The 16516-nt window shown below is 34.9% G+C and overlaps 1 protein-coding gene across 24 annotated transcripts in view; it reads right to left on the bottom strand.

The window, feature by feature from the left end:
• LOC118263888 (coiled-coil domain-containing protein AGAP005037) overlaps positions 1-16516 on the bottom strand; it is a 355131-nt gene that overhangs the window by 158759 nt on the left and 179856 nt on the right. For 20 of the 24 annotated variants that reach the window (XR_004782630.2, XM_035576144.2, XM_035576160.2 and 17 more), the window contains exon 3: positions 15343-15375. Coding sequence is in view for 22 of the 24 variants with exons in the window: in XM_035576144.2 (XP_035432037.1) it covers positions 15343-15375 (33 nt within the window). In the remaining 2 variants the exon portion in view is untranslated. Of the gene's footprint in view, positions 1-6213; positions 6784-15342; positions 15376-16516 lie in introns of those variants that run through there. The other 4 variants (XM_035576117.2, XM_035576260.2, XM_050704309.1 and 1 more) reach the window with 2 other exon arrangements.

Genomic DNA, 16516 nt, shown 5'->3' on the forward strand with positions numbered 1-16516 from the left:
ATATTTTTTTTATATCCAGCAATGTTCGAAGCGTGTTCCTTCTTCCGTATTCATCCTTTTGTTTTGATTTAGTATTTTGATTTTGATTTACGGCGCATTCCAATAAACTACGGATCGGTAGATGTGCCTACGAGCCGTAGAATTTTGACACATTTTGTATGGAGCTTATGTCAAAATTCTACGGCTCGTAAGCAAATTTACCGATCGGTAGTTTATTGGAATGCGCCGTTAGTTGTTTTGAGTTAGCAGTAGTTGTGCGGTTGGCATTACGCGAATGAGTTAATAATAATACAATAATACTTTTTTATTAGAATAATTAGCGCTTCAAAAGATTACAAGTGTGATTTTTAAAAGTGAACTAGGTTTTTCGACTTATGTATTCTGAGGTCATGTCAAGTATGGTTCAAATGTTTAATAATATATTTTATTTTTTGACTAGCTTTTATGTATAAAATAGTGACTTTTGGTATATACCGTATTTATTGTTACTCCTAAATAATTATATTCCTCCTTTATGTTGCATAGGCTTACCTATAAACTATACAATAGTAGTAGTAATAGGTAATCTACTTTACGTAATATTATTTTTTATTTTTAATGAGTACAATATCTAATTGAATTGTTATTGTTACACCTAAGTATTTGTATTAATTTGATATTTTTTATGTACTTTCAGACCAGTCTAATTGTCTAATAAATGCTTATACCTTGTTTTTTTTTTAATATATACGTTATTCCCGGGGATATTTCTACGACCGGTACAATAGTGTATTGTGTAAGACAAACAAACAAACACATTTTTTTTTCAAATGCATATACGCAGTACTAGTCTTTCCTTATCGTCTTACTTTAGTCTTTTGATAATGTACAGACAAACGTATTTACTATTTATTATATAGATTTTAAAGCCGTAATAGGATTTGTGCCGTTTTCATCACAGAGTACTCGTCTCCTTTGACATACACGGGAAATAAATGTGGATTTATTTTATTTACAAGTGAGTGTACAACACAGGGGACAGTTAAGCGGGATATTTCATTTGAATGGGAATAAAAAGGACTTATTTACTTGTATACAGTTATGTACTTCTAGAATGAAGTTTTTAATCTGCTTGGACATACACAATTTACGTGTCAAATTTATCGGTTTATAGACCTATTCATATTTGCTGTATAATTTAATTTTAATATTGAATAATTTCGCTGTAACTTAGATTCACTCAATAGTCCTACTCAATAATGTACTCAATATGTCTCAACTCAAGTCCCCAAGATACAGGATTATCCTAGTTTGGGGGCTACCGACACACTCGATGACAACACCAAAATTAAACAAATTATTGTGATATAGTATAAGACCATAATGATTGTGAAGTTCGTTAATAAATTTATTCTTATTCTTATTCTTATATTGATAGGTATGTGTAACTTTAAAACTATTGCATAATTAATATAATATTATTTTTTGATTATTGACTTTTTGTTGATTAATTATTTATTATATTGTTGTAATAAATATTTCTGAGACATTCTAAAATACAGAAACTAATAGAGCTTTTCTCCATTAATTTACCAGAATAAATCGTGTTTTTTTTTTGTTAAATGATTGATTATTTTAATTAATGATTGATTATTAATTATTGATTTATTGTTTTCAAACTATTGAAACTTCGTGACATTTTAAATTCATGTCAACTTGTTGCTCTCGCTAATTGATAGCTCAAGTTTATGAGGTTTTAGAGCACCGATGGCGACCGGCTACGAAAATTTTATATTAGAAAAGAATATTTGATGAATATTATATTACAATTTCAAATATAAGTTTAATTTACTTATTTTACTGAAGTTATTTACTATCAGTACCAGTTGCACTTACCACTGAAGCTCTTATTTATCACTTTTTCTATGTTCAGTTTTTCCGATTAGTGGTTTCTCGCGGTCAGACAGGTATTTTGAAGTGCATTGCATTGTTTTATGCTCATCAATTCGCGATTATAAAACCTAGATTTAGAAAATTATTGATGTTAGTCTTGGAACATGATTAATTGATTATTATTGTAAGTAGTTTTTATTTTAAATATGGTGTGAAATATTAATTGGTACCCAAGTAATTATTATAAGACAGTGATTAAATGTACCATGTTCAATGTTTTATTGTAGCAAAAAGTTAGCAATGCTTATTATTGTAAACACAATAATTGTTTCATGTCACAATTTTCTTTCAAAGGTTCTTTCTAACAATATTGTGCCTCAACAACAAAGTATTACTCCTAATTTTATTGACTATATCACTTTACTGGGATTCAATAAAAATAACGAACAATGACATATTCTAAATTTAGTTCACAGTATTGCTTACGTGAACATATTACCCGCTTACATGGAGATACCTCGCGCGCGAGGATCTCATACGCACGGATGGAATCTCCTACTGCAGGTCTATATTTGGAAGTAAGGTAATATCGAGATTTCTTTTTAAGTTGCATCTATTGATCTTTATTACTGTAGCATGTACTCGTATCATACTAGCTACTCCTTTTTATGGAACACGCCGCCCATAGACACCTGAAACACCAGATGCGTTACAAGTGCGTTGCCGGCCTTTTGGGGGTTAGGAATTGAAGGGTTGTTGGGGAATCAGGGATTGGGAAGAAGGTAATTGGGCCTCCGGTAACCTCACTCACACAACGAAACACAACGCAAGCATTGTTTCATGTCGGTTTTCTGTGAGGCCTTGGTATCACTCCGGTCGAGCCGGCCCATTCGTGCCGAAGCATGGCTCTTTCACACTTACACTCGCGCGAGTTTCACGCGCTACTCGACTCCGATTGTAGCGTGATGTTTTGATAGCCTATAAGCCTTTTTAGATGATTAGCTATCTAATTCAATTCGAACCAGTAGTTCCAGGGATTAGAGTTTCTTTTTTAGCTTCATAATTAGTATTGATTGATATGTGTTTGAGTTTGAGCTTTTACAACTATAACGCATCTGTAAACCCTCTGGTGTTGCGGGTATCCATGGGCTACGCTTAACATCAGTTGATCTATCTACTCGTGCTTTCTATTCCATAAAAAAACTACTAGGTAACGTCTGCCTTTCCGGATGGAAGCGACCTTGAGCAATGAAGATTGCGAAGAAGAACCAAGGAAACCGGTAAACCAATGGAATGTTCATAATGATTCTATTTGAATATGATCTAATAATGTTTTTCGCATTTTATAGTTATCGTAAGCGTCATTTTGTCACCAATACACACTTACTGCACTATATAGTATATAGCTATATGTCGCAGGGATATGATAGAAACAAAACATTGAAAATCGACGATTCAGATTATCTAAAACATTGCTTTGTTTGTATTCTTTCCTCCGAAAATCAATAAGCTATTTCCCTATTATTATTACTAGTGGTCGCCTAGTGGTCGAAATTCGACCATATACGATTTAATTTACAATACCACTTAACTTACGTTCAAGGATAATTTTTATTTAACTCAAACTCAAACAAACTCTTTTATAAAACTCTATTCATATAAGACGTGAGAATATCATCGCAATGTCTGTCAGTTTTGACGTTTTGTCAAATACAATCAGATAGGTACTATGCATGGTAGTGTGTGTAATGTTTTATTTATTGATTTAATGTACTTTATAAGCATTATTTTTGAAAAATATTGGCGTTCTGGACTTCTCCTACACATAAACTATAAGTGTACCAAATTTTATGCTCCTACGTTCGCGCAATTTTCGTAAAAATGGATACAAAGTTTAAAGTAAGTAAACATTACGTATTAATATATAGATATTCTGTTCAACTAGAATAAAGAAAACACATTTATTTAAGCTCTACCATGTCACACGAATCACGAGTACAAGTGACCACAAAATTATCCCTATATGGCATCTCTAACACATTTAGGTACAAATTAGTAAGTGGCCGAAGTTTGGTAACAGGCTTTCCATTACTGCAAATGGCGCCACTAACATCACTGAACGGAAGGTTCATACATGTAACTGTACTACATAGGGACAGGGCGTAAAGTCAGACGTTTAAAATGAAATAAGTTAAAAAAAATAAGAAACAAGTTCACTTACCGTTATGCATACTTATAAGTAGTACTTACTTTTATCAAAATAATCTCCAACCGATTTGCACTCTCACAGCGATTCCGTAGTAAAGCAATAAAAATATTACTTAAATATCCGTCAAGTTAAGGTTTTAAATTATTCCCGAAACATACACGTCAATTATTACTTAAACGTCATACAAACATAAACGCGCTAATTTGACACTCAGTTAAAAGTGTCGTTCGACTATTAATTTAATAGTAAAAAAAAGTGTATTCACTACTAAATTACAGTTGTTTTAACAATTAAATTAATGGTCGAGTTTAAAAACGAGCTATTATTCGTAAATGTTTTCATCAACACGAAAAATTTACACATTTAGTGAACCCAAACTTAATATATTATTTACTAACAGGAAGTCTAAGGTTCAATTCTAATCAATCAAACCTTTCAATTCCATCATCAGTTCAGACGATTTCTCCATAATATTGTATGATCATTTTCTACACAAAATTACCAAGTTTAAGGATAATCTCATTAAATAATTCGTTAAAGATGATACGACGTAAATAAAAAAACAATTCTAAAACCAAAAGTTAATAAATTAATGCATTAAAACATTGAATACATTCCTAAACCTTCAAAAAAACCTTAACCCCAATGTAGAATTAAAAGTAATCATCTTAAAAGGCGCGTCTTGGAAAGCAAATAAGAAAACAACCTAGTTACTAATTCACTACAACGTTTTACGGGAAAACGGCAGAAGTTTAAAAAAGGATTACTAAGAAACCGTTATCAAAATAAAATCCCGACGCAGAAGCTAGTTACTCACACGTACCTAGTAACCCAGATAAAACAGTAACTGTTAATGCGGTTAATATTTATAAATCAATATAAAACGGGCCAGACTATAAACCAGAACGAAAACATTACGATGGAGCAGCCCATGCATGTTCCTACACTTTTAAAGTGGTATTACGAGGCTAAATTCAGCAAGCTTGCGTAAAACAAAACTGGGCGCAATGGGCGATATGATTGAATGAAGTAATATTTGTTATTCTTAGAACTAACGGTACTGAAGAATGAAATCCGTAGTTCAGTTTATGGAACAGTATTGTCAATGAATCAGATAAAAGTTTTTAACGTAAAATGTATCACATGGTATGAGCAAAATAAAGTAGTGTTGGATGATTTAAATCTAAAACTATTGACAATATGTGTGTTTACAACAAATTCCAATTTCAATTGTTTACAATTGATAGAATAGTCGCGTAACTAGCATAAACAAATAAATAAATTTGTGGAATTATTATTCTCAGCATCTTTTAAGTTAATAAAAAATGTATTTCTACATCAGAATGAACTAAATCTTCATAAGAGTCGGTAACAACTACACACAACTTGTTTGATCAAACGAAAGTGAAGAAGAAAGGTGACCACGCGACAATAACACAGCGACGTAAACGATAAAAGTATAATTATAGACATTTACACACTGACAACATCAAACACTGCAGCCTTGGGAGTAATAAAACATGGTGTTGATGATCTAAAACAATTAAAAACAACTGCTTGGCTGCTAGTTAATGACCTTGCACTGGTTAACGCGATATAAATTAATTTAATCATGCACAAAGACTTATGGTCTCATTCTTTGTAGAAAATCATAATATATTATATGCCAATTGTATTTAAATATGTTTAATAAATGACGTACCCTGTATCTTAAAAATATTGTGTTTGAACTCACATACTCTTACACAAGTTGTTGAAAACTTATATATTTTAGTCAGTGATAGCTTCTCAAGAAATTAGTGAGATCAGAGTTACTCAATACTCTCAATGTTTGTGTCAGACTGGAACACATGGGATTGTTTATAAAAACACACATTAAAAATAAAGTTATCATTATCTACCGATAGTGGTTGCTTTCACGGTGATTTTGGGAAAAAGGGAACGTTATTTGTAAAATAACTATTTGATCCAGCTCGTTATTCCAATCTTATTCATTAGCAGATATCCTGCCTCAAAGAATAATTCTGTGGAGGCGAATAAATTGGATCGCTACAAACCAACTTCCCAGAACACAACTCCGCGACTTGCAATTGCAATTTCTGTTAATAGCTTCATGATAACTAACAATTTACCTGGAAAACGACAACGCTTGATGTATCTGCTTCAACCAAATCCCACTCAATCATCCGTAGCAGTCTGTTTAGATTATAAATCTAATAATTATTGTTATATCATAACTGTAAACACTCCACGGTTTATAAAGTACAGATTTGAAAACTAGCACACTAGCTCTGAATGAATGACGCGACGGTTATTTTTCGCGCCACTAATTTTGAACACTATTAACACTAGAACACGGTCACTGGTTGACTAGTGGACGCGCACGTGGTGAAGGTGACGGCATTACACGCACACAGTTTATAGAAAACTACGAAACATGTAAAGATGAAGCGACGGTTGAAGGAACGGTTCTGATTGTATCGCCCGTAAAACGAACCCAGATGTACGGCAACGCGTAGCTAGAAATCAACACGAAAAGCTAAAAATAAACTATACACACAAACGCAACGGTGTCAAGAATCGAACGTCCCTCGCTGCTGATAAGTCAAGTTTCGGCCGTCAATCACAATAAGAAATGGTAATAAAGGGGTTAAAGCTTAAATATCATGTAATTTAGTAATCTGTTGTTATCTTGGGACCACTTTCAAATATTGATACTAACAGAAACAGATAATAAAATTATTATCAACTCTTGGTAAATGTAGTATTTGGTCATTATTCATTTGTTCATCCAATCCGATGTGATTGGCTTTTTTATGAGTACATGGATTATTTATTCATCACGCGTAATGTAAAAACTAACCTTTGTGCTTTGTTTCAATATTTGACAACAAAGCGTTGGCTTAAAAAAAGAAGCTTTGGCTTTTATAATAATTCATGTTATGTTTTCACTGTATGATGTATGATTAAAAACATTTATTATTTCATTCTTAATCCATATTGCCGTATGAAGACTATATATTAGAATACTTTTGTGACTGCTATCCTTACGAGTGTTATAAGATCTGGCTGAACGACTGCACATTGAACGAAGTCCGAGGCGCTTAGATGAAACAGTTTAAACAACAATCTCCTCCCCACCTGCCAAGCACGAAGATTATGACCAACCCTTATTAAGAAGGCCCATAGTTCAGCGAAGACTGTCTCTGGTGATATGTGAACAATCATAAAGACAAACGTGGAAAACGTGTCTTTACACTACCCAAACCGTAGCAATGTGAAGACATTAGAAAATATTGATATTTTACGTAAAACAATCGGTAGGTATAATATTGGACTCTTTCATTCTTCTATGCATCAGGATATGGAAAATCAAGTAATTTTTAACAACTGTCACCTACTATTCAATACAGGCGCTAACAGCAATGCGATTCTGCAACACACCATTAGATATCGAAGTTCACAAAAGCGAAAGAGCCCATTTTGAAAGTAAACACTTGAATCCGGTTCCGTATTCATTAACAATTAGCCCGAAGTTTCGTCTCCCACTTTGATAATTCTGTAGTCTGTGAATACTCTCTGAACTGTTTCCTTCTTGAATCTGGGGTGGCTATTTGTTGGCAAGAAATTATGAAAATGTTGTACTTTTAAAAAAAATATATGTATAGGTAATGTACCAAGACTGAGTTCATAACATAGGTATAATTCATAGTCCCGGACCTTAGGAAGACGTTCGAGGAGCCGAAGGAACTCGAAGTGGGGACACAATTTTAATTTAAGTGTATGGGTCATCAGCCTGCTATTATACCTGTATGCACGGTGGGTGCACCCAAACGAAGCTGGGCTTAGCTTGGGTTGCAGTCCAAGAACAATCTCAAGTTGATGCAGGACTATTTTGAATTATAGGAAAAAGAAGTATTAAGGTATTTGGATGTATGATTGACCGGTTAATTATTCCATAACCACCCGTTATGGGATAATTAATCGGTTAACTATGGAATATTATGGCCCCTGACCAATATTGATACATTCGGATAAACAGGCAGGGGATGAATAGCAAACTCAATTAATAGACCCCCAAAATGGCCGCTAGCATGTAGCGACATGGGGCAACATACGTCGAGTTGCTTGGGGGAGGGAGAGGCACTCCACGGCTATCAGAACAATGCCAGAAGTACGGTATCCGACCCCTACAGCATCTTAGTGAGATATGTCCTTTCCTCCAATAGAGTTGAAGGTACCTCCACTCTTGCGAATTTCTTCTTAGAGTAAACAATAAAAGCCTTTTTCTTGGAACAAGTTTCCTGAAATATTCAAAGAAATCACCGAATTACTGAATGCTTACAGAGTGGTCAAGCGTTATCTTTTTTGCATTGGCTCTTTATCAAACATTGAATTGGATTGATTAGACGAAGGAAAAAGCTTTTAAACCATGTTCGATGTTGAGGATAGACGACTTATGAATGAGCCTCTTTGGTTTACATTACATAGATGTAATTTGTATTTTATATTTTGTATTTTAATTAACTGCTCGTTGGTCGAGTGGGCGCAAGTGCGACTGCCGGACAAGAGGTCTCGGGTTCGATTCCCGGGTTGGGCAAAGTATTACTGGGCTTTTTTCCGTTTTGTCGAAAATTTCTCAGTGGTAGCACGGAGTCTGGAATTGTGCCCGGTATATGGCAATAGGCCCACCCCCAATAACATGGGACTTATACAATAAATGGTGAAACGTGGGTGTACATTTTATAGCGGCATTACCTGCCGTAATTTGCACCTCTGCCTACCCCTTCGGGGATAAAAGGCGTGACATTGCGTTGACGTTGCGTTTAATTAAAAATGTGTAAAATACTGTATTTTGTATTTGAAATACTTTACTGAAAGATATTTTGTATTTTATATTTTAATTACTTGTGATAAAGTATTTATTAATTTGTATTTCAATTAAAGCAATGCATGTATTTCGCCCAGGCCTGAATGTAAACTAGTATATGATACAAATATGAATTTTATGATCAAGGTGATTCCATTTTAATCATATCTCACAAAATATTTTTACTATTCACAGAATTTACTTTTATATGTTGGAAATAAATGACAGAAATTAATCTCTGTGCTGAATTGATATAATGTAGGTAGAAAAAATATTACTTTTTAAAAAACAGTTTTTTATAAATCCTCACTTATTAAAATGAACTTTTAAGGATTCCTTTGGAAATTAATCTAAATGCTTTCCAAGAACATATTCACGCTGCTAATTAGCTTTTTCCAAAGCGCCTACTTATATTTTTCTACGAAAACGATCAATTTAAACATTTTATAATTATTAAACGCTTATTCAGTTATATTCTTAATTCTTTAGCCTCGCCTACTCGAAGCCAAGTCGTGTTTACACTTTGTAAATAAAAAGATCAAAAACATTAACGCATATTGAGCTTTCAAAGACTCCTTCGTGACAATTTTCACAATAGTGTATTGATAATTAAGTATAATTAGTAGCAGCTAGTGGCGGGCTACTGGGCAGTGGTGACATCACGGATCTGACTCCCAGGAGAGACCCTGTTCTTCAACTCCTGTCTAGTAGGTAGGTAGGCCTCTTCTGTCTCATTCTTGCCTTAATCGGCTGGTTTGGTATGGATGTGGCCTTCTCGGAAACTAGCTTGTGCCGGCTGAAAGACGTCAAACCTACGTGGGAGACGATTCGTGATAACCCTCGAAAATAGCTTGAGACATGGCTCAGAATTTGAGATGGATCTGTAATTCTTCAGTAAGGTGTTATCTCCCTTCTTGAAGAACAACACCACCACACCTCTGTTACATACTTCCTTCGAATATGGCAGAGTTGAAGAGCCTCTGATGGCCGCTCAGTGACGTCTTAAGTGATGACATAACTTTACGCCGTTAAATGTCAGAAAATGTAGAGATAAGGAAAACCGGCGACTCGGGCACGAAGGGTATAATTTCTTTATTTATTTATTCGAGCAATAAACGGCATTAACGGCAAACCAGTGTTGAACAAGATTTAAATAAAACTAGTTACAGCGGCAATATAAATACGTCATCCTTCCTTTCCACTGTTAAGGTATCACGGTTCACGAGTTACAGCTTGTTATCAATATCGAGAAATTACTGCAAAATATCACGGTCGTTTTATCGGAAAATATATACTTATTTTATTTTATTTCTAGTAATTGTTGTTGTAGCGGTAACGTCTATTGGGCTCGCTGTTATAGCAGCGGTAAGTCCCCTCTTTGAGGAGTGGCTAGAGAGGCGTCACGGCGTCCTCACCTACCGCCTGACGCAGGTGCTTACCGGACACGGAAGTTTCGGTAGGTTCCTGTTTCGGATTCGGCGGGAGGAAACGCCCGGGTGTCGGCATTGCGTGGATCACCCGGAGGACACGGTGGAGCATACAGTAGCGGTGTGCCCTGCATGGGCTGAGCACCGCCGTGTCCTTAGGGATGTGATCGGCGACGGTGACCTCTCGCGTCCGGCTTTGGTTCGGGTCATGATGCGGAGCGAGAGGGAATGGGACGCCGTCTCCTCCTTCTGCGAAGCAGTCATGCTAGCTAAGGAGGAGGCGGAGCGCGTGAGGGAACGATCCTCCTCACGCCCCAGCCGCCGCAGAAGACACTCCGGGCGTCGGGGATCGCGTGACGATCTCCGGCCACCGTAAGTGCGGGTCTGCGGACGGCGAGCAAGGGTAGGTCGTCGCCCGACCAGAACCAGACCCGTGCGTACGGCGCGTCGCGTTCCGCGCGCGCCTCAAAGAGCCAGACCACCACAGATGGGGCCCAGTAGGGCTGATGCCCGATCCGGAGCTGCGGACAACGTAAAAGGTTACCGGGGCTCCGGCTCAAAGCAGGAGAAGGAACGGGGTGGTTTTTAGTCAGTAAGAGTCTGACACTCCCTCCCGCCTCACCCAAGGCGGGAGAAGTCATTGAATGATTTTCCCCCAAAAAAAAAAAAAAAAAAAAACGGTAACGTCTATAACTATAATAACATAATTTCCATAAACCCAGCAAATTTTCAAAACATGTACTATCATTATAATCTTAAGACCAACCGAAAATATCCAACAACGTCGTCCGCCTCAAAAATCGAACCCGAAACCGAGTCGTCGACCAACACTACTCTTTTATAATCTTAGTCCGAGGCATTCTCTCAGGGAACTATTTAAAGAAATTAATATAATGACTGTTGCCTCTCAATATATCTATGAAAATATAGTGTATGCTCATAAAAACATAAAGTTATTTAAAAAGTACAGTGATATACACAATATCAACACTAGAAATAAAAATAAATATGTTGTTCCTACTACTAGACTTAAGAAAATAAGCGGTTCGTTTAGATGTCAATGTATACGCTTTTACAATAAAGTTCCCAGCCATATTCAAAGTTTAAACCTAGGTAAATTTAAAAATGTTATTAAAGAAAAACTTTGTAGTAAAGCTTTTTATAAAATAAAAGACTACTTGGAGGATAGTCAGGCTTGGTAATGAACTGCTATAATGTCCACACAGGTCTTGCTGACATGTTTGTAACATATAGTTACATTTTTTATACAATTTGACATTAACTTAATTTGACATTGTTTTATATATTTTTTTTCCTTTTATATTTTTATATTTCCTTTTAAAATTGTTAGTTTGAGGACCGTGTGAGACTTTTGCTAGTCATTTTATTTTTAGTAAATTATATTCTGACAGTTTGAGCATTTGTGTGGCCTACCCAAATGTTCTTTTGGTTGGTGTTGTTCGTCGGATCATTCAGCAACAGCCGTCAGCTGAGCTGATTGTAAAATGACACATGCGTGCTGCCATCTGAACAGGTCCGCTCAAACTGCTGTGGTTCTTTCCTCAAAAGACCACTACAGAATCAACTTGCACGGTTCTCCGACATCTTTAATTGATTTGTCTGGACTTTAAAAGAGACTATGACCTCTGAGTTTGTTTCGGCATTTCTTCTCAGAGTAGTCGGATAGGAAATGCCGGCCTCATCTAGTTATTTAAGAGATTGACGTGTAAAAGTGTTATTTTATAACCTATTTGCAAAATAAATATCATTTATCATTTATCATTTATCTTTCACACAAACAACGAAATAAACTACTACTCGTGTATTTCTGAACCCAATAAATAATAAAGGTAAAAAGGTTGTACTTGGTTCATGGGTAAATCAATCAGACAATAACACAACGAAACAACATTATAAGTAGGTACTTATAACAATATACGTAATAACTAGAGGTCGGTTAGGTACCGAGCGAAAAAATCAAAATGTGTGTCAGTTAAACAAAGAAGGCAATTTTGAACGTCAAATAAGATACAAGGTGTCAGTCTGTCAGTCAGGCCTCCAGTCCTACTTGCTCGTACAAAAGAGTAGATACGACCGATTTTTTTATTCTAACAATTTCTGAAAGACCTTTCATTCGATATTCCTAGGAAGGTAGTTATGGCAAAATAATTATGTATAATCCACAATTTTGTATCGTGTAGACTGGGCAAGCCAAATAAAACCATTCAATAAAAATATAGAATTCTGCTACTTTGCCATATTTCAAACTCATTGCGTAGCTTTTGCTATACGTAATAAAAACTGAAATTGTTATAATTTCCATACAATGTAGCAGAGCTGTTAACTGAGGTTTGCTCATCAATCATCGTCAACATACCAGAAACATACAAACAATCTATCTGTTACTGCTGATTACCGCTTTGAAGTTTGTCACTAGTCTGGAAAAATAATTAACATGAGAAATTTTAATATCTAAGTGAAATGATAGCGCGGAATCAGCAATCGGGCTCCATAATAACCACTTATTAGAATGTGAACAAAAATAGAAATCAAAATCCGAGTAAACATTTTGAACGTATCTGCTTACACCTTCGGAAACTAATGTTCGAAGTTTCACAACGTGGTTTACAGGTACTACTAACGCCATCTAGGTTCAGCTTTGAGTACTAAATTTTATCTGAAATTTTGAATTGCTGAAAAATCTACTTGACATAAAAACACACTGTAAATAAAATAATCACTTAGAAAAAAATATTATTCATTGCATATTTCCAAAAACTAGAATGCACATTCTCAGTTTGGTACATCTAACGCCATCTATGCAATGACAACGCAATCAAATGAAAACAGGACTTCGCTAACTACCACAGGTAGAATAAAGTAACTTATCTATGATTTGTCTAGTCTATGTTAAAATAAAATTCATAAACCTAATAAATAATAATAAAAATATGTAAACCTAACCATTTGATTCATTGATAGAAATAAATTGAATGAATTTTAAGCTTTAAAACTAAAATGAGCTTTGGTCACTGACTAGTAGCGCCATCTCGTAGCTTTTGAATGCAGTTGCAAGCGGGACTCGGCGCCATCATAGTTAGGGAAACAAAACACAGGGGAGCTAGAGAGCTAGAGGCTTCAGCAAATATATTTTATTTTCGCAAGTATTGTAAAACCCGATTAAGGGACAACAGAGATGATATGATGATGGTACTAAACAGAGATGTTGACAGGATAAGAAGAAAAAAAGTTCTCAATTTAGACCAAGATAAAATGTTAGGCAGATATATATTTTATTTTCTCGTGTAAGATAACCACGATTCACTAAATTACGGTAACACAATACTTGTGTTTGTTGTACTTGTCTTGTACTTGTACTTTGGATAAAACAGTTTAATTTTAGTATTGACTGGTCGTTTCGTCATCACTTACTATAAAATCGTGACGTCACAAGATGTATCAAATCAATATACAGCCGAAGGGATTTGTTTCTTTCAAAAAAGTAATTAATAAATACATTAAACTTTAGGAAACACCCCTTTGAACAAAAACCGGGGTAGCTAAATTCCCTCAAAAACATATTACTTTAAACGTACAAACAAAAAACAAAATAATAGTAAAAATTTCGCAATTGCAGGTAAATGATAAAATATAATGAATTCAACATGTGCCGTAATTCAAAAAATCCGACATGACAGAGGGGCAAACAGGACAGAGGGGTTTTGGGAATTTGGGATTATATTTAGGTAGAAAATAAAAATAAAATACTTGTTCCCATTAAATGCCGTAGCTGAACTAGATGCATATACTGCCGTACTCAGAGGCATTTAATGATTACCTAAACTATTCCTTAGTAATGATTATGTTCCAAAAGCATTACTGCTGAGGACTGGGTTAAGTAACCATTAAGGGACTCTGAGTGCGGCAGATAGTCTATTATTTTTAAAACATAGCTAGGTATTTATTTAAAAAATGAACAAAGGACGACATAGACAAACAGCATAGTCGTTTCCTTCCCTTGTGATTACGATTTTATATTTTAATGAAATATTACATTATTTTTAGGCCGAACCTATGTTCGATTCAAAAAGGGTGTATAAGGGCTAATACTTTCTTTTTTAGCCCAGAATTTATTAGCGGATACTTTCTTAAAAAATATAACTTCTAATCTTCTTCTAATCTCCCACGAATTTGTGACGAATGTAAAACAATAAAACAGTGTGTAAGAATAATAAGTGTGAATAGAAGAGATTATAAATGGTTAGTACATACACTTAATTCGTAATTAAATTGGTCGAGTGATCGCTAGCGCGGCTGCGGAGCAAAGTCTCGGGCTCTATTTTCCGAGTCAGGCTTTTTGATGTTATATACAACCATTACATGAATCTCATTACCTCATAATATAACTGCTGAGTATAATTTCACATCTTCCTACCCCTTTAGGGGTTAAAAAGCTGTACGTTTAAAGCAAATACAAAGAGGAGACATCATAACTGGATTTCCCTTTATCATAATGCGTGACCCTTTACGGAAAGCGTGGGACGTTACAAACCACGCCCTTGTAAATTTTCCAACATGCAGGAACATACTACAAAAACTATTGCTAATTGTCCAAATTTTAATGAGCCACTTTCTGAGCGCTTATAACCTTTTTACTTATAATATCAATATGGGCAAGGATGATTTGTTTTGTAACAATGCACAATCATATTTTGGCACCTCCTCTTTGTACTTGCTTCATGGTTAAAAAAACATTAGTTACATATTCCTTAAATGGTATTTATGGAATGATAACGTTTTAAAAAAATGTGTAATAATCCTGTAATAGAACAACTTATACAACTTTACCCTACACAAACATAATTTATCAAAATAACCCTAAGTAAAGCCACTTGTCACTTACCATTGCTAATTATTGTGTGATATAAATATTATCTGATTAATATTACTATACTACAACTTACCATCCATTCGGCCATCGCCGTGCCAGTCTTCTTCTGAAACAAATTTTCGTTGTTTTAGTACATTATAGTCTTACTGCGAAAACATTTCAATATTGAACGTGTACAAATATGTATACGAAAAAAATAATTAAGTATACATAGGCGTGACACTGAACCATGGTGATATAAAATTGTGTACCAAAGTATGATCAGATTTGAATTATCTCTGCATATAAATAAAGTAAAAAGAAATATTTTATTCATTCATACATAAGCTCACGCCTGTCTCCCATTGGGGTAGCCAGAGCAGAGACTATGGACTATGGAATCAATTGCTACGATTCATACATACAAATAATTTATACATGCGTCAAAAACTTAGTACGTAAACAAGCCCTACAAACTAAATGAGATGCAATGATTGATTTTGAAAATAAATATATTGAAGATTTTCCATGTTTAAACAATGCAAGGAGCATTTTTTGTTATAAAAATCAATCCCATCAGTAATGTTGCCCCACTGCTCAGCTCCTATGGGACATAGTGTGATATGTGATCTTTTATAGTGTTTCGCCATTCTCAATTAATGTACTATTCAACAATAATAATTATTCATAGCACCATTAGTTCCGGATATTAGCACGTTCAAACAAACAAGGAAACAAGTAGGTATAGACTATTTATCACAACAAATAGACGAAAAGAATAAACAGAATATGTAAAAATCAGCCGGATTTGTAGAAATGGATGTTGGCAAATTTTCCTCCTTAGCCTTTCATGGGCGATGATCCACAAACATATTTTTTATTTACACAGATCCAACTGGATTTGGCTGGCTGAACATTATGTATCATATTGTATTCCTTGGAAAAGGAAAATTGTAGCTGATTGGTGTTGTTGGCTCTACTGTTAGTTTACCTTGGGAGATGAATAAATATATGTGTAGGTGGATATTCGTATTATGTTGTGAGTTTTGTTGCGAATGAGTAGGAGTGCCATGAATACTTCATTTAGGATCATTAGGTGGAATAAAATTATGATTGGCCTCGTTTGATTAGGGTTTGTGAACGTGGGTTCTGATTCACGTCGTTTTTAGATACAGAAGAGAAAACTTGTAAGATATATTTGTTAATATATAGTAGAAGAAAAAATAAGAAAAAGTATTTATTCAACAGTAGACATGCATACAGGTATA

Source organism: Spodoptera frugiperda, chromosome 25 (genome assembly GCF_023101765.2).
Source record: "Spodoptera frugiperda isolate SF20-4 chromosome 25, AGI-APGP_CSIRO_Sfru_2.0, whole genome shotgun sequence".
Classification (NCBI taxonomy): Eukaryota; Metazoa; Arthropoda; class Insecta; order Lepidoptera; family Noctuidae; genus Spodoptera; species Spodoptera frugiperda.